The sequence below is a fragment of the Asparagus officinalis genome, chromosome 7 (genome assembly GCF_001876935.1).
Source record: "Asparagus officinalis chromosome 7, Aspof.V1, whole genome shotgun sequence".
Lineage (NCBI taxonomy): Eukaryota > Viridiplantae > Streptophyta > Magnoliopsida > Asparagales > Asparagaceae > Asparagus > Asparagus officinalis.
Genome location: NC_033800.1, coordinates 30,602,841 through 30,621,738, shown reverse-complemented (window position 1 = coordinate 30,621,738; position 18,898 = coordinate 30,602,841). Strand labels below are relative to the sequence as shown.

The 18,898-nt window shown below is 41.3% G+C and overlaps 1 protein-coding gene across 1 annotated transcript in view; it reads right to left on the bottom strand.

Annotated features, from left to right (window-relative positions):
- Nucleotides 1-13,375, bottom strand: part of LOC109846915 (protein NRT1/ PTR FAMILY 4.3-like) — a 16,967-nt gene extending 3,592 nt beyond the window's left edge. Inside the window, 3 exon segments of the mRNA XM_020416152.1 lie at nucleotides 9,389-9,606; nucleotides 9,692-9,776; nucleotides 13,304-13,375. Of these exon segments, the coding sequence (XP_020271741.1) occupies nucleotides 9,389-9,606; nucleotides 9,692-9,776; nucleotides 13,304-13,375 (375 nt within the window).

Below are 18,898 nucleotides of genomic sequence, written 5' to 3'. Positions count from 1 at the left end.
AACCCCCTAATGGTGCTAGAGAAACGGGTAAAATGACCAAACTATCCTTCTCGAGCAACACTAGCTATTAAATTAAATTAATTGGATCTATAACACTAGTCCTAATTAGATTTTTGAAAATTACCTTAAAAATTATTAAAAAGGACTATTGGTTTCGGGTGTGTAGACTCAAACCTCGGAACAAGCAGAAATTTCTCTAAGTCCTCAGTTCAGGCGAACCTATAGTGAAGGCAAACTTGCAGTTTAGGCGAACCTATAGTGAAGGCAAACTTGTAGTTTAGGCGAACCTATAAGTCAGACGAACATAAGTCAGGCGAGCTTCGCAGATAGACGAGCTTCACAGACAGGAGAACTTCGCAGACAGGAGAGCTTCGCAGTCGGGCAAGAACTTCGCAGACAGGCGAACTTCGCAGACAGGCAAACTTCGCAGTCAAAATAGATTCCTAATCTGTTTTGACCTAGGGTTTCCCTATAAATAGAGAACCCTGGCCGTCGATTTTCACACGATTTTCTTGAGTGATTTTTTATAAAATGTTGTTTTGAGCAGAGAGATATCAGGGAGATTGAGATCATCTCTTTGCAAACTTTTGTAATCTTTTTCAATAATTAAAGAAGTTTTTTGTGTGGCTCCCGAGGATGTAGGCACGTTTGCCGAACCTCGTTAAATCTGGTGTTCTCTCTTCTATTCTTTTTCTTGCAAGTATTTTTTATTTGCTATGATTTCTTCTTGCATACTTTCGACATAAGATCCGAAGGGCACCCTGCATGAGGGTTCATTGATAGGTTGTCCGATTGGAAAAAATCCTCCCCAACAACTGGTATCAGAGCATCGTTCATATTAGATCTGTGTGAGAGCTATGGCAGAAGAAGGCAAATCAAAGATTGAGAAGTTTGACGGATCAGACTTCGCCTACTGGAAGTCACAGATGGAGGACTATTGGTACCAGAAGGATCTTTCTCGTCCGTTGATGGGTAAAGCAAAAGGAAAGAAGAAAGATGAGACCGACGAGGACTGAGAAATATTGGATCGGAAGGCTCTAGGGAAGATCCGATTATCGCTAGCCAAATCTGTCACCCATAATATATTGAAGGAGAAGATGACGGTGGGGCTTATGGAAGCGCTCGCGAAGATGTACGAGCAATCGTCAGCTGCAAATAAGGTGCATCTCGTCAAAATGCTATTTAAGCTCAAGATGGTAGAAGGATGCTCCTTCACGATGCATCTTAGCGAGTTCAACATGATTGTTGATCAACTTATCTCCGTCAACATCACGTTTGATGATGAAGTGCAGACCCTATTGATACTATCGCAGTTGCTAGATAGTTGAGCAGGTTGCATGACCGCAATCAGCAACTCGACGGGAAAGGAGAAGTTAAAGCTAAGCGAGATTATCAGCATGATTCTATCCGAGGAGGTTAGAAGAAAATCGTCCGAGTCAGAGAGTTCAGGTTTAGCCCTAAATCTCGAGCAGAGAGGCCGAAGTCAGAAGAAGGGTAACCAGAACAGAAATTGGTCGAAGTCAAAGAAGAAGAGGTCAAACCCGAAGGTGAGACTAATCAAAGGGAAGTGTTGGAACTACGGACAAGAGAGCCATATGTCTTCATCCTGTAAAGCACCAAAGAAGGATGCAAATGAGCAGGAGGCTCATATTGTGCAAGATGTCTTGATCCTTGCTATGGAAAGCAATTCCGATTCATGTGTTATTGATTCGGGAGCATCATTTCACGCCACTACTAATAAGAAGCTTCTGAAAAACTATGTAGCAGGAAACTTTGGAAAATTATACTTGGGGTACAACGAGCCTTGCAGTATTGTTAGAAGAGGTGATGTGCAGATACAGATGAAGAGCTCTAAGTAGAATCTGAAGAATGCCAGACATGTATCGAAGCTAAAAAGGAATATTGATTCAGTTGACTAGCTTAGAGCAGAAGACTATATTACAATATTCGGGGATTCATGAAAAATCTTCAACGGTACTATGATGGTTGCTCGTGGTAACAAGACCGAAACACTCTACCTAACTTCACATACGAGTGACACCCTCGTAATTGCAGCGGGCAAGGAGAGTACAGATTTGTAGCACAATAGATTAGGACACATGAGCGAGAAGAGTATGAAGATTCTACACTCTCAAGAAAAGCTAATAGGCATCGATTTAGTTAAAGTTGGTGTTTGCAAAGACTGCATCTATGGGAAGCAGAAGAGAGTCAGCTTTCAGAATATTGGAAGACCACCCAAAGCTTAGAAGCTGGATCTTGTTCATACAGATATATGAGGTTCAGCTAGCGTGTCTTCTCATAGCAGTTCGACATACTATTTCACCTTTATCGATGATCACTCAAGGAAGGTACGGGTATACTTCATGAAGCACAAGTTAGAGGTGTTTGGAATCTTTAAGAAGTGGAAAGCCATGGTGGAGAACGAATCAGATCTGAAGGTAAAGTGTCTGAGATCAGACAATAATGGAGAATATGAGCTAGAGGAGTTCAAGAAGTTTTGTGCTCTGAATGAGATTCGTTTAGAGAGGACTACTTCAGAAATACCACAACAGAATGGTGTTGTAGAGAGAATGAATAGAATATTGACAGAGCGTGCGAGGAGCATACGTCTACATGCAGGTCTACCAAAAATATTTTGGACGGACATGGTGCATACAACAGCGTACTTAATTAAGCATGGGCCTTTAGTCCCACTAGACTTTAGGATTCCAGAAGAGGTTTGGAGTGACAAGAAGGTTAATCTCTCACACTTGAGAGTCTTTGGTTGTGTGGCATATGTTCATATCAGTGACCATGTCAGGGATAAGCTAGAAGCTAAGTCACATAAATGTATATTCATTCGATACGACATTGATGAGTTCGAATATCATCTGTAGGATGAGAAGAACAGGAAAATTATTAGGAGCCGAGACACCATATTCAATGAAGAGGTGATGTACAAGGACAAAGATAATGCCAAGGATAGCCAAAGCAGTGGGAACAACACTAAGGATGCAGGTGGATCCGAGTATATGGATTTAGATGAACTTCCAGATAGGGGAGATAATGTCAGCTCTGACCAAAAAATGAAGGAGACTCCAGGTGCAGAGAGTACCACCCAGGCTCGTGTAGCTTAGGAGGTCATACAGGATACCCAAACCGAATTCTAAATATCTTTCTTTGCTTTTGACAGATAGCAAAGAACTAAAGTGTTATGAGGAGTCAATGCAAGTTAGTGAATCTCAGCAATGGGAGCAAGCGATGTAAGAAGAGATGGATTCTCTCCACTTGAATGAGACATGGGAGTTAGCCCAGCTACCTGCACAAAAGAAAGCCTTACACAACAAGTGGGTCTACCAGGTCAAGCAGGAGAGTGATGGAAGTAAGAGGTATAAGGCTAGATTAGTCATGAAAGGATTCCAACAGTGAGAATGAGTGGATTATATGGAGATATTTTTTCTCGTCATGAAGCTAATAACAATCAGAGTGGTGTTAAGTTTAGTAGCTACTAAAAATCTCTATCTTGAGCAGTTTGATATGAAGACTGTCTTTCTTCACGGTGACTTAGATGAAAAAATCTACATAAAGCATCCTGTTGGTTTTATTAATAAAAGAAAGGAAGAGATGGTGTGTAGGCTCAAGAAGAGCTTGTACGGTTTGAAACATGCTTCGAGACAGTGGTACAAGAAGTTCGATAACTTCATGCAAAGGAATGGCTATGAAAGATACAATTCAAATCATTGTTACTACTTCAAGAGGTTCGAGTCCAGCTATAGCATGTTATTATTATATGTTGATGATATGTTGGTTGCAGGACTGTGTTTAGAGGAGATAAACAAATTGAAGAAACAATTGACAAAGGAATTTGTTATGAATGATCTGGATGCAGCGAATCAAATTCTTGGGATGTGAATCAATAGAGACGAAGCTAAAGGGATGTTGAGGTTGAGTCAAGCTGAATACATCGAGAAGGTACTTTAGAGATTCAACATGGAGCAGTGGGAAGGAGTGGATTATATGGAGATATTTTTCCTGTTGTGAAGCTTACAACCATCAGAATTGTGTTAAGCTTAGTAGCTGCTAAAAATCTCTACATTGAACAGTTAGATATAAAGACTGTATTTCTTCATGGTGATTTAGATGAAAAAATCTACATGAAGTAACTGATAATCACATTTTGTTACAGTTTTATACCCTCATTATCTATTTTATATGAATAAATATACCACTAATAACTGTTTTTATGTTTTATTTCAGGTTAATGAAGAATAAACCTCAAACTCCCGTCTCTCAACAAAAACCCGTTGATTAAATTGGAAAATCAATTTCTAAATTATCCAAAGCCCAAGACAAACACATGAAGAAATCAAGAAGCCCAAAGAGCATCAAGCAAATGATGGCCCAAAGGAAAAGAAAAGAAACAAAGCACATAGCCACAAAATCAAGGCTTCATGAAGCCAAAGGCCAAGTGGGATTTTCATTTTTAATCAATGTCCTTGAAGGCCCAAGCCCATCAACAAATGTTTTACCCATGAGCTCTCCTTGGACCGGACTTAGGATGTTGAGATTTCATTTTTTTTTCAAGCTCAAGCAAACAATGAGGAAACCGGACTTGGGCTTTAATTGCTGCAGATAAATTTGCATTGGATAGGCCGTCTGGAGCTTTAAAATTTCCGAAAAAATAAATAAATGAATGGACTTGGATGATTAGCTTCTTGAAGACCGGACCTGCAACAACATTTGTTTTGCTCCGGACTTGGTTTTTAATTTTTAGTGCTGCAGATCAAAGACCGACTTTACTGCCGAAAATCAAATGGAATTGGGCTTGACTCTTTGCTGCAGAATTGAAATCAAATCAAATGGGCTTCTCCAAATTTGGACTTGAGTGCTACTACAAATTGGATTCTTGAAAAAATCAAATAAATCCATAAATGTATATTCATTCGATACGACATTGATGAGTTCGAATATCATCTGTAGGATGAGAAGAACAGGAAAATTATTAGGAGCCGAGACACCATATTCAATGAAGAGGTGATGTACAAGGACAAAGATAATGCCAAGGATAGCCAAAGCAGTGGGAACAACACTAAGGATGCAGGTGGATCCGAGTATATGGATTTAGATGAACTTCCAGATAGGGGAGATAATGTCAGCTCTGACCAAAAAATGAAGGAGACTCCAGGTGCAGAGAGTACCACCCAGGCTCGTGTAGCTTAGGAGGTCATACAGGATACCCAAACCGAATTCTAAATATCTTTCTTTGCTTTTGACAGATAGCAAAGAACTAAAGTGTTATGAGGAGTCAATGCAAGTTAGTGAATCTCAGCAATGGGAGCAAGCGATGTAAGAAGAGATGGATTCTCTCCACTTGAATGAGACATGGGAGTTAGCCCAGCTACCTGCACAAAAGAAAGCCTTACACAACAAGTGGGTCTACCAGGTCAAGCAGGAGAGTGATGGAAGTAAGAGGTATAAGGCTAGATTAGTCATGAAAGGATTCCAACAGTTGCGCTAAATACAACCGCGATTCCTGCGAAAGTGAGTTAGGATTTTCTTTTTATTTTCTTTGCTAGAGGACTAGCAAAAGTTTAGGTGTGGGGGTATTTGATAATTATATTTTATTACAATTTTTATACCCTCATTATCTATTTTATATGAATAAATATACCACTAATAACTGTTTTTATGTTTTATTTCAGGTTAATGAAGAATAAACCTCAAACTCCCGTCTCTCAACAAAAACCCGTTGATTAAATTGGAAAATCAATTTCTAAATTATCCAAAGCCCAAGACAAACACATGAAGAAATCAAGAAGCCCAAAGAGCATCAAGCAAATGATGGCCCAAAGGAAAAGAAAAGAAACAAAGCACATAGCCACAAAATCAAGGCTTCATGAAGCCAAAGGCCAAGTGGGATTTTCATTTTTAATCAATGTCCTTGAAGGCCCAAGCCCATCAACAAATGTTTTACCCATGAGCTCTCCTTGGACCGGACTTAGGATGTTGAGATTTCATTTTTTTTTCAAGCTCAAGCAAACAATGAGGAAACCGGACTTGGGCTTTAATTGCTGCAGATAAATTTGCATTGGATAGGCCGTCTGGAGCTTTAAAATTTCCGAAAAAATAAATAAATGAATGGACTTGGATGATTAGCTTCTTGAAGACCGGACCTGCAACAACATTTGTTGAAGAGCAATTTGAAGGTTTGCATTTCTTTTCTCTTTTATTTCTTTTTAGTAATTTCTTTATTATTGCTTATTAGTTAGATTTAAATTCATGCTTGTAGTATAGATTTACTTTCTTGTCTTTTTTATTTTCTTTTTGCACTTTAATTTGTAGAGTAGATTTATTTTTCTTGCATTTAATTTCTGCAATTTATTTTGTAGTTTAGATTTTTATTTTCTTTGTAATTAGATTTATTTCTTGTTCATAGTTTAGATTTTTCTTTTCTTTTTAATTTTGTAATTAGTCTTCTTTTTCTTGTTTTTATTTCTTAAGATGTGAATTTAATTCTTGTAGGAATCTTAGAATTGTATGAAACTAGTCTAATTTCTTTTATATTGTATGAATTATTCTCTTGTACTTAAAATGTTCATGTTTAGGATAATCAACTAGAGAACTAATCGGTAGAAGAAGAATTTGATAATCTATGCTTATCTTAAATGGTTTGATAGGTTATGCTTATGAATTCTAGGATTATTATCATGTTGTTGTTCTTATCATGAATAGTAATTTTAGCTTAGATGATAATTTGATAGGTTACACTTTCCTTAAATGGTTTGATAATCTATGCTTAATAAATCTAAGTTGAAATATGATAAAAAGAGAATAGTTTATATTTTGTAATTGAAATTGGTTAGTGGATTATATTCTAGATTTCTTACCTCTTTTGAATCCTTCATCTTAACTTTCTTAAATTTTCTTTTCATTTTTTGTTTTATTTCTTGATTTTATTAATTCATATTTCTTGCCTTATGATTTCATTTATTCTTTAATTCTTCCTTCTCTCCTCTAAAATTCAATTTATTACCTCTTGCATATAAATCAAAATAACCACTCATACAATCACACTTATTCTTTATTCCTAATTGTCACGCACAAAATATAAGAACCAAGTTTAATAATCTCTTAAAATCACCTTCTTCGTGGGATCAATATCTTTTTATACTATAACTTGATAAATTGTGCACTTGCAATTTTGGTACATAATTATGTCGCATCAGTAACCTGTTAGCTTCATTGAGGAAGGAAAGAAAGAGATGATGTGTAGGCTCAAGAAGAACTTATACGGTTTGAAACAGACACCAAGATAGTGATATAAGAAGTTTGATAACTTAATGCAAAGCAATAGCTATGGAAGATGCAATTTATATCATTGCTGCTACTTCAAGAGGTTTGAGTTCAGCTATATCGTGTTACTATTGTATGTTGATGACATGTTAGTTGCAGGACTATGTTTAGAGAAGATAAACAAATTGAAGAAGCAATTGGCAAATGAGTTTGCTATGAATGATCGGGGTGTAGCGAAGTAGATTCTTGGGATGCGAATTAGTCGGGATGTGACTGAAGGAACATTGAGGTTGAGTCAGGCTGAATACATCGAGAAGGTACTTCAGAGATTCAACATGGAGAATGTTAAGCCCGTTGGCACGCCCCTTAAAAGTCAGTTCAGGTTATGTGAGGAGCAATTGCCCAAGACAGATGAAGAGAATGAGCACATGAGAAGAGTACCGTATTCATCAGCCATTGGTAGTCTAATATACGCGATGGTTTGTACGAGGCCAGATATCACTCATGTATTAGGAGTTGTGAGCAGGTTTGCAAGCAATCCAGGGAAGCAGTATTGGGAGGCCGTGAATTGATATTGTGCTATTTGAGAGGGACTACAGATATGCCATTATGTTTTGGGAGAAAGGAGTTGGTACTGTAGGGATACATGGATACAGATTTCACTGGTGATCATGATACAAGGCGTAGTACTACAGAGAATGTTTACACCTTAGGGTCGACAACAGTGAGTTGGGTCTCACGTCTGCAGAAACTAGTGACATTGTCCATAATTGAGACAGAGTATGTCGCAGTAATCGAAGTTAGCAAGGAAATAATTTGGTTAACCGGTTGTCTGGAAGAGTTGTGTCTGAAGCAGAGGAATATAGTTCTTTATTGTGATAGCCAGAGTGCTATACACCTTGTCAAAAACCCAGTATATCATGCTAGAATGAAGCACATCGATATACGTTACCATTTCATACGTTCTCTAATAGAGGATGTGAAGTTACTATTAGAAAAGATTTTGGGGAGCCAAAATCCTACAGATATGTTGACTAAGACAGTGACCATTGAGAAATTGGAGTTGTGTGTAACTTCGGTTGGCTTTCATTAGTAGAAGATGAGGACAGAGCCACACTAGGAGAATGATGATTGAAGAAGGGAATTCTTTGGGAAGGAGAATGTGCTTGCTAAGATGACTGAAGTTCAAGAGAGGTTGTTAACGGAGATTTGGTCTTCAAGTGGGAGATTGTTGATTTCGGGTGTGTAGACTCAAACCTTGGAACAAGTAAAAAATTTCTCTAAGTCCTCAGTTCAGGCGAACTTGGCATGCATGCGAACTTACAGTTTAGGCGAACCTGCAGTGAAGGCGAACTTGCAGTTCAGACGAACCTACAGTGAAGGCGAACTTGCAGTTCAGACGAACATGCAGTTCAGGCGAACATGCAGTTCAGGCGAACCTATAAGTCAGGCGAACATAAGTCAGGCAAGCTTCATAGACAGGCGAGCTTCACAGACAGGCGAGCTTCGCAGTCAAAACAGATTCCTAATCTCTTTTGACCTAGGGTTTTCCTATAAATAGGGAACCCTGACAGCCGTTTTTTCATGCGATTTTCTTAAGCGATTTTTTCAGAAAACGCTGTTTTGAACAGAAAGATCTCATGGGGATTGAGATCATCTCTTTGCAAGCTTTTGTAATCTTCTTCAATAATTAAAGAAGTTTTTGCTGTGGCTCCCGAGGACGTAGGCACGTTTGCCGAACCTCGTTAAATCTGGTGTCTTTAATTCTTTTTCTTGCGAGTATTTTTTATTTGCTGTGATTTCTTCTTGCATACTTTTGACACAAGATCCGGAGGGCACGCTGCGTGAGGGTTCATTGACATGTTGTCGATTGGTAAAAATCCTCCCCAACAAGGACAATGAAAGGTTTTGTCCCCCTTCCATCAGAGGCGTTTTGGTCATTTGGAGACATGTGATTTTCACGTGCACGGTCAAAATAACGGTGTTAGTTAGGGTGTTAGTTAGGGAATTATCTGGCAAGGGGCGTTTAAGTGACATTGCTACAATTTACGACAGCTATGTCACAAATGGCCAAACTTAAGGGGGCCGGTAATCTGAAATATATTCTTTAACTCACCACCATCTCGACGAGCCCAAACATGAGAACTGTGTTGAGCCTGGTCATGTATGTGTCTGAAATGAAACCCCCGAGGATTGTAAGCAAGAAAGTTGCTCCAATGAAATTTGTGAGAGTAGTCGATGCATCAGCTGAACCAAAATGCATTACTCCAAGGAAGTATAACACCAAGCTCACCATGTTTGCTATAAATCCAATGTTCTCGAGCCCCGTCATGACTGAGTAAAAGTTTTAAGAGTCAAAGTTAGTCCCAAGTTTATCAGCTAGTCAGGAACGTGACTATTTGCTTTTGTGATCGCTTACCAAATATGAACATGGCAGCTCTATAGCCACCTTTCCTCGGGTGGAAAATTTTCAAGCCCTTTTCAGCAGCCTCCATAGTATCATCCTGCACGAAAAACCTTTTTAGTGATTGGAAAGCAAATAAAGCACACAAATGGAACTTGTTGCAATAGCTATTACCATATCAAAGAGAGAAAGAACTAGAGAGACAGAGAGAGACAGACGCAGGTCAATTTATAAAAAGGGTTTGGAGGCACATTGGTAGGTAAAGCAGAAGTATAAATTTTGCCGGCTGATTGTTCCTAGGTGATTCCAGGTCTTTTGTTCGGAGTGGACTCCAAGGTTGGTTAACTGATCGCTTCATGTCTTTTTTGCCTAGTCAGTGTCAGTCAATAACGAAAATGTAATCTAAAGAATTGTATATAACCAGATATAGCGAAGACAATGAATACGTTTCTTGAATCAAAATGATGGAATGATACTATAGTAATACTACGGGGGAAACCTGAACTATGCTAGCTCCAGTAAGATATTTGCTGTTTCATGCTGATCCTCATTTTTTTAATATCCAACTCATAAGTTTTGGGAAAATCGAGGAGATCAGTGTTTCCAAAGTCTCAATGATACCTTTATTTTATCTTTATTTATTATTATTATTCCAAAGTATGGGCATGTCGCATAATAATTTTGAGGACAATGTAACAGAAATTATATATATAATCTAACCAAGACGGCTTATTGGTTCATAGCTTATGCAGATATCTTCTGAACAAATACAGTGTATATTTTGACTATTAAACCTATTTATAGTAATTACGTGGTCATATGTATAATGAAACTTGAAATCAGATCCACTTGGTATCTGATTATCGAGTACAATTAATTCACCATTTAAACCAAAAACTCAAGCTTGTAGATTGCTGATCCAATGATGCACATCAGCAATCTTAGTAAGGACTGAAACTCTTGAAGGTCCAGTTAATAAGGATTTGGGTTTTCTTCAGCCTACTAAATGTAATTTACCATTTTATCGAAAAAACTCAAGCGCATATATTGCTGATCTAGTGATGTAGATCAGTATAATATCAATAAAGACTGAAACTGTAGAAGATTCGGTTACAAGGATTCTGGATTTATTGAGGCCACTAAATATACTTTACCTGAGGGATACTAAATTTACAAGACACGAGGTTATGTTTGGCATGTATTGTTTCTCCTCTTACCAATCACCACAGACATCCAGAATGAGAAAATAATAAACAGCATGATGAAGATTAGGCAAACTGAGATAAGAGAATCCAGGGAACTCTTTTGCTCAGAATTTCTGGACAGGTAACACTTCCAAATAGCCAAGTACAATGTCTTCAGACAGAGCTCCCACCAATCGGACAGCAATTATTCATGGTTATCACTGATCATGCGTAATCTAACTGGACAGCTACAACATGTTAACCACATTTCATTTCACTTTCCTCGCTTATATGTGTAGTGGGTGTGCATCAAGAGATGGGTACGAGGTGACAACTAATTTTGCTAAATAAGCTACCAAGACTTATAGCAGTGGTGAAAACCGCCATGTTTATTTTGCTAAATGTGCTGGATACTCATATTCATTATAATATGCATGAGACTTTAATACTCCCGAGACATAAGTAGTTTGTTTATGCCCACATGCGAAAATGTGAATAATCTTGATGCATGGGTTAGACTATTTCAATGGATGATCCATTCCTCTCATCATAGATCTACATGGCTTACAACATCTATAAATAAAAAATCTTGATGCTCGAATATTTCTAACCCATGTTTCATTTTTTCTTTTTAGTTGCAATGTTACAAAATGATTAATTTTCACTTGCTGCATTAGTAATTAGAACCCACTTCACTTATTTCTTTGTCGTCGACCATCTGATGCGGAACGGAGATGGTGATGAATAGCGCCCGGATGAACAGTATCCGTAAACAATAACTTTCCTTCTTTTTAATTTTTTTGTGAATGAAAGGCCATATAAAGAAAGATTAAAGGATAAATTAGGATAGACCATATTCACTCATAGCATCTAATCTCCAAAAATGATAGAAAATGCCGGTTTTGCACACGGACGCCTAATTAAAAAGCATAGCTTCACACGTATGGAATTACTCCAAATATCACTCAAACTCATAACTCTTATTCGTATCAATTCTCCATAAAATAAAACGATAGAATTCTTTTTATAGGTAAAAAAATGAAATCATAATCCTAACAACTAGATAACATCAAATAACAAACCTAACAAATAAATTCAAGAAAATAACTGTTATGATGTTTTCAGTCACCAAATTATGATCCATTGTCAATAACACGAAAATATCCCTCATTACGTCCAATTCAGTCAACTCGACCCATGGGACTGTTAGGGTCGTGATCTAGCCGGCTTGCCAAGTTGACATCATCTCGGGTCGACTCGAATGACAATACTTATCGGTCCTCTCATCTAGGATGACTCACCACCTACTCAACTAGTTAATTAGCTAGCATTTCATGGAAACCGACTCGAAAGGTGATACTTCTAGACACCCCTCGAAACAAGCCAAAAAGCAACTTCGACCTCGAATCCCCCACTGATAGCACGTCGACATCACATTAAATGACTTGGCAAACGCCATCATTTCTCCATCCCTAGCACTATTTATAGCACATCAGACCACGCCGGCTTCGTACGCCACCTATCCCATCCCATTAATGCCAAAGTGACTACGTCCATTCCGTGATCACTCCACTATCGACACCTGTAAAGTCAACGCTAACTTAGCCGCCAACTCAGACTCGGCCAAAAGAGACCAAAATATCCCTCCTACATGACTATAAAAAGGAAAATTATTCCAAATACGAAGGTAAGAAATTTTTTTCTTCGTATCTTCTCCATTCCATAGCACTTAAGAATCGAGACAGTTCATCTTTTCCCTAATTAAATATCTTGCTAACTTGATCATCGGAGGAACAATGGGGAAACAGACCCCGCCCTCTTACGAGTTGCTACTTGTGCTGTAGGGAAGAAAAGCTCAACTCAAAACCAGATATTTAAAAAAGTTAGCGGTCCCTAATCAACTCTGATCTATTAGTTTACCTGTGTGATTTAGACTATCAACAGTTTGACACCCACCGTGGGGCCTTCTTTCTTTTTCGAACAAATATGTCTTATTCTGAGCATAGGGCTGACCAATACATCCCTGGAGGACTACACTAGAGCTATGTCACTCAAGCCCAGCTCGAAGAGACGGTCTAAAGGATATCTTAGAGCCTCCAAACAGTAGCTCGCTACCTTCACCAACGAGCTCCTCAGCCGGTTTCCCCAACCGTAGAAAACTACTTTTGCCATTCCTCCGCCCTCCGGAGACTAGCGATCGATGACTCATCGTCATTCTGAAGCTTAGCGTATAGTCCCACCTAAGACTCCTTATGTTGCTGCTAAGCAGTAGAGGGATTGCGTCGAGCACGCAACCCCACCACCACGCCAGTCGACTCACCCAACGGATCCTCGTCGGCACATCCTCCCTAACTCTTAAAGCCACTAGTGAGAGTCCTGACCCCAGTCGCCATAAAGATCACATCATGGGAGGAATGTCTAAGACTCTCCATCATCAGCGTACCTCTCTAGCCCTCTCGGCCACACATGGGGCATCTGGATATGATCGGGTGTACAGACCAATCGCTGAAGCCATCAGGGGGAACACTCCCCTTACCGACGACCTTATGAATGCCCCATTTGAGAAGTTCAAGATGTCTCATGTGGAGAAGTACAATTGAGAAGGAGACCCTGCCGAGCATGTCCAGAACTATTATGATATAATGAGCATGCTCCAAGCGTCAGAAGTTATCATTTGCTGGTGCTTCCCCATTACTTTGTCGGAAAGCGCCAAGCTCTGGTGGAATGCCTTTGAGAAGAAATCCATCAGTAGTTTTTAGTAGCTTAGCCGAAAGCTTATCCACCACTTCTTAGCTGACACCAAACAGAAGCTGCCCCCTCATGTGTTACGACAGATGAGGCAAGAGCCCGAAGAGAGCCTTCGAGCCTACTTCAAGATGATCTAGACGAAGAGGCTGGAGGTCAACAACCCAGGAAGTTCAGTCGCTATGTCCACTCTTGTAGCCGGCTTGTAGAACAATGAACTGGCCGACTCACTGGCCAAGAAGCCGGTTGCCAATTATGAGCAACTGATGGCCAAAGCTCAAGGGTATATGGACATGGAGGATGCCCGAGCTTATAAGACAGTAGCCAGGGCCACAGAAGCATCTACTACCATAATCTCGGTAGCAGCATCACCAGCAGTAACACCAGTACCCTTGACATCTATGGCATCACTGGTGGTGGCGGTACCAGAGTTGGTTAGAGGCCCCCATCAAGGCAGGAGTGACCGAGAGACCCCCTAAGAGTCGACTCCCACTCCAACAGGTCCGATAGAAGGGACCGACGGAGGGAGCCGGCGCCTCGACCTGCTCTCACGGTCCTCAACACCTTTCTCACGGAAGCTCTCAACATGGTCTGAAAGGAGGGGCACCTCAATGAGCCCCTTCACAAAATGAGGTCGGACCCACGGAGCAGAGACACTCGGTAATATTGCCGCTACCACAGAGATCACAACCACCTCACTAATGATTGTCATATCCTAAAGAGAGACATTGAGGACCTGATCCAGAGAGGATACCTGAAGAAGCTAGTCTTGTAGAGAGATAGGAGGGAAGCCGCCCTAGCTAGGAAAAATAGGAGGTCTTGCCCACGCTCCCCTTGTACCCCACTGTAGTAGGATAATCGACCCCCGGAACCAAGCACCACAGAGATCACAACCACCTCACTAATGATTGTCATATCCTAAAGAGAGACATTGAGGACCTGATCCAGAGAGGATACCTGAAGAAGCTAGTCTTGTAGAGAGATAGGAGGGAAGCCGCCCTAGCTAGGAAAAATAGGAGGTCTTGCCCACGCTCCCCTTGTACCCCACTGTAGTAGGATAATCGACCCCCGGAACCAAGCCATAAGGGGGTCATCAACACGATCAGTGGCGGCCCCATAGATGGATGGTTGTCCAACAATACTCAGAAGAGATATGCTAAACGAGCATTACGAGTCAACCTATGTGATAAGAAGTGTGACATCACCACTTTAGTCCCACATGGACTAGTGTGAAGAAATGTTAGTGGCTTAAATAGAGAAGCCCAAGGTCTAAGAACAACTAGCGCTAGCATTTTGGTGGTGAATTTATGCCAATATCGAGTTGCTGTTGGTGGGTCTCACGGCTTGCACGCGCCAACGGGCATGTGTGCCCAGGGCGTGATAAAATAATATCAGTTGTCAGCCAGAAGTGTGGAGCTAAGTACTATATGGGGCTAAGTGCTACATCGTGTGGATTTGGTAGGAGCCACCTCTAGAGTCCACAACGTCTGACAGTGATACTGGGATGTGCCAATTGTCATGTCGTGGTGATGAGGATGTCGTCTTTGTAAGGTGGGATGATTATGACACCCCCACTTTAGTGCCACATGGACTAGTGTGAAGAAATGTTAGTGGCTTAAATAGAGAAGCCCAAGGCACAAGAATAACTAGTGCTAGCATTTTGATGGTGGATTTAAATCAACATCAAGTTGTTCTTGGTGGGTCCCACGGTTTGCATGCGCCAACGGGCTCATGGACCCGGGGCGTGACAAGAAGCTGAGAGAGAGGAGGAACCCATCTCTTTCAGAGACACCGACTTGGAGGGCATTGAGACATCTCATGACGACCCCATCGTCATAATAGCCTGCTTTGACGGCTTCCAGGTGAAGAGGATTATGGTTGACATTGGGAGCTTGGTGGACATCCTGTATATCGACGCCTTCAACGAGATGGGCATCGAAAAATCTCGTCTGCTTCCATGTAGGAGCCCCCTCATCGGATTCACAAGGCACTCTCTCCTACCCAAAGGGATGATCACTCTCCCCTTGATAGGAGAGCACCCCCAGCAATTCACCATTCAAGTCCAATTCCTGGTGATGAACCTCAAGTTGGCCTATAATATCATCTTAGGCCGAACCGACCTCCATCTCTTATGGGTCGTCCCTTCAACCTATCACCGGATGCTGAAGTTCCCCAATCCTAATGGAGTCGGGTTGCTCGGATCAACCAACGAGAGGCCGGGTCATGTTACCTACTCTCGACTAAGGGCAAGGGTGTGTAAGAGACTGCCTATTGAAAAGGCTTTCCTTCAGATAGAGAAAGCTATGGAGCAACAGATGATGACTCTGAAGGAAGAACTCCAAAAGATATTGATTGACCGAGAAGGAAAGAGGACGGTCAAGATCGGATCCAGGCTCACAGAGCCCTTGCGAGGAGCCTTGGTTGAGTTCCTACAGATGAACACTGATGTGTTCGCCTAGGGACCAGAAGATATGCTAGGGATCCACCCTGAAGTGATAAGCCACGAGCTGGCGATCGACTGGCACACTAAGCCAGATCGACAAAAGAAAATGCATTTCAACCCTAAAAGACAAAAGGCGGCCACTGATGAAGTTGACCGGCTCCTTAGAACTAGTTTTATCCAGAAAGTTCAATACCCAGAATGGCTGGCCAATGTGGTATTGATAAAGAAGGTACTCAATAATTGGAGGATGTGTGTGGACTTTAAAGCTTATCCTAAAGATAGACATCCCCTACCTCGGATCGATCAGCTGGTTGATGAGAGCGTGTGGCATGAGCTACTTAGCTTCATGGACGCATTCTCCGGCTACAGGCAAATTTTCATGGAAAAGCATGACCAGGAGAACCTCCTTCATCACCGACCAGGGGACCTATTGCTATAAAATGATGTCATTCAAACTAAAGAATGCTGGGGCCACATACCAGAGGCTTGTTAACAAAATCTTCAAGCCCCAGATCAGATGCAATTTCGAGGCTTATGTGGACAACCTCCTGGTGAAGTCAAAACAAGCATCTACCCACATATCAGATCTAGACGAGACCTTCTCCACTCTTCGGTGCTATTGCATGAAGCTTAATACAGCCAAATGTGGCTTTATGGTGCAATTGGGATAGTTCCTTGGGTTCATGATCACCTAGAGAGACATTAAGATCAGCCCAGAAAAAATAGTGTTGACTACCCGAACGACACACCTTGAAGAATGTCCAAAAGCTGAATGGAAAGATAGCGGCACTGGGTCATTTCATCTCCAAATCTGTCAAGAGGAGCCTCCCATTCTTCAAAACATTAAGGGGAAATAAGAAGCTAAAGGAGAGCATGATTTGGACGGTTGAATGCAGTGCATCTTTTCAAGACCTCAAAGCCTACTTGAGCACCAAACCACTGCTGAGCCAACCCATTGGAGGGGAGACTTTGTACCTATATATGGCCATCTCCCCTAAAGCCGTCAGCTCTGTTCTAATTTGAGAAGAAGTAAACATCTAGAAGCCAGTGTACTATATGAGCCAAATCCTGAAAGCGAGCGAGCTCAACTACCCTCTCATAGAGAAGGTTGCCTTCATCCTCATCATCAACGCAGGGAGACTCCACCCCTACTTCGAAGCCCATTCCATAATTGTGCGAATGAGTCTGGCTCTGAAGAAAGCACTTAGCAGTCCCACCACATTCGAGAGAATGGTCACCTGGGCAATCGAACTCAGCGAGTATGATGTACAGTTCGAGCCAAAAATGATGACAAAGCTCAAGCATTGGTCAACTTCCTCATTGAGACGACCTCATTAGGCGACGAGCCGGACGCATCCTCACCATCAACTCAACAAGGGCCTCCAACACCTCCAGTAGTCCAAGCATCCACCCCACAGACCCATCGTACCCTAGAATATAATTCACCTGAGTTTGCCACTTGGTGGTTGTTGAAGGTGGACAGGTCCTCCAGAGAAGCCGGCAGTGGAGCGGGAGTGGTCATGCATAGCCTAGACAGGTCAACGCATGAACACTCCATCGCTTTTTGTTTCTCAGCCTCGAACAATGAAGCCGAATATGAAGCTCTCCTTTCTAGCCTTCGATCGGCCCGAGCTAATGATGGCCGAGCACCTCTACATATTGGCTGACTCCTAGCTTATCCTCCATCAGGTGAACAGGAAATAGATAGCTAAAGATCCTCCTGTACCTCAAAGCGGCTAAGGAGCTATTAGCTAGCTTCGTGGACTTTAAGATAGCCCAAGTTCCCCGCGCTCTCAATGTCCGAGCAGATGCCCTCTCCAAGCTCAGATCAACAAGCTCAGGGACCAACTCAAGACCCATCTACACTGACACCTTCGAGCATCCTAGCATCTCAAGGCCTCCAGAGATGGTCATGCAAACCGAGATACCCGTGGTGACCTTGTTTGGTGGAAAAATTGTAGTAAATAAAATGAAAGAAATTTGATTTGTATTCTCTCGATCTTAATTACAATTTGAATTCCGATTACAAAAGAGAGGAGAATTGATCTGAATTCTTTCATTTGTTTAATACTGGATTCTTCACGGTAGCGATGAGATGCCTCCCTAAAATGCTCGCGTCAAGTTTGCTTCTCGTTGACGATCCGAACGTTTTGTTTTACTGCAATGGTATCTTCTCCTCACAATTTGACACTGTGGAGGACTTGCGTGGCAAGTTTGAAATTCTGAACGAATCGATAACTCAGAGCGAGTTTAAACTCTTGTAGAAGAGTTGATTGATCTTAACCGTAATTGGTTAGACAAGCCAAGCACGAAGATAGACCCAAGAATCTGTTGTCGAGAAGATGATCCGAAGAAGCCGATCTCTAGATCTCCAAAATTCTCAAAGATCCAAAGATATCCCCCTCGTTTTTTGAGCTAAGCTGATCGTTCAGCTATTTATAAGCGATTAGGCAGTGTAACTGCCCCTAAAATCGCTCCTTTGTGGGGCTAATGTGATGCAACTACTCCATAAATCACTCCTGAGTGGAGTTGTAATCCCCTCAGATCGTGGGAAACGGTTTTGAAACCGTTCAGCTCATGTTTGAACGACTCAAACGCAAAATTCACGTTCTGGCATGAATTCTGTGTCCAAACGCAGCGTCTGGAAGCTGCGTTTGTAGCATTTGGAAGTGCATTTGTAGCAATTTAAAAGCTGTGTTTGTATTAATTTGGAAGCTGCCTTAGCAGCTTGTTGGAAGTTGCATTGGCAGCTTGGAACCTGCGTTTGGCAGCTTTCGGAGGCTGCGTTTGCAGCAATTTGGAAGCTACATTGGCAGCTTGTTGGAAGCTGTGTTGGCAGCTTAGAAGCTG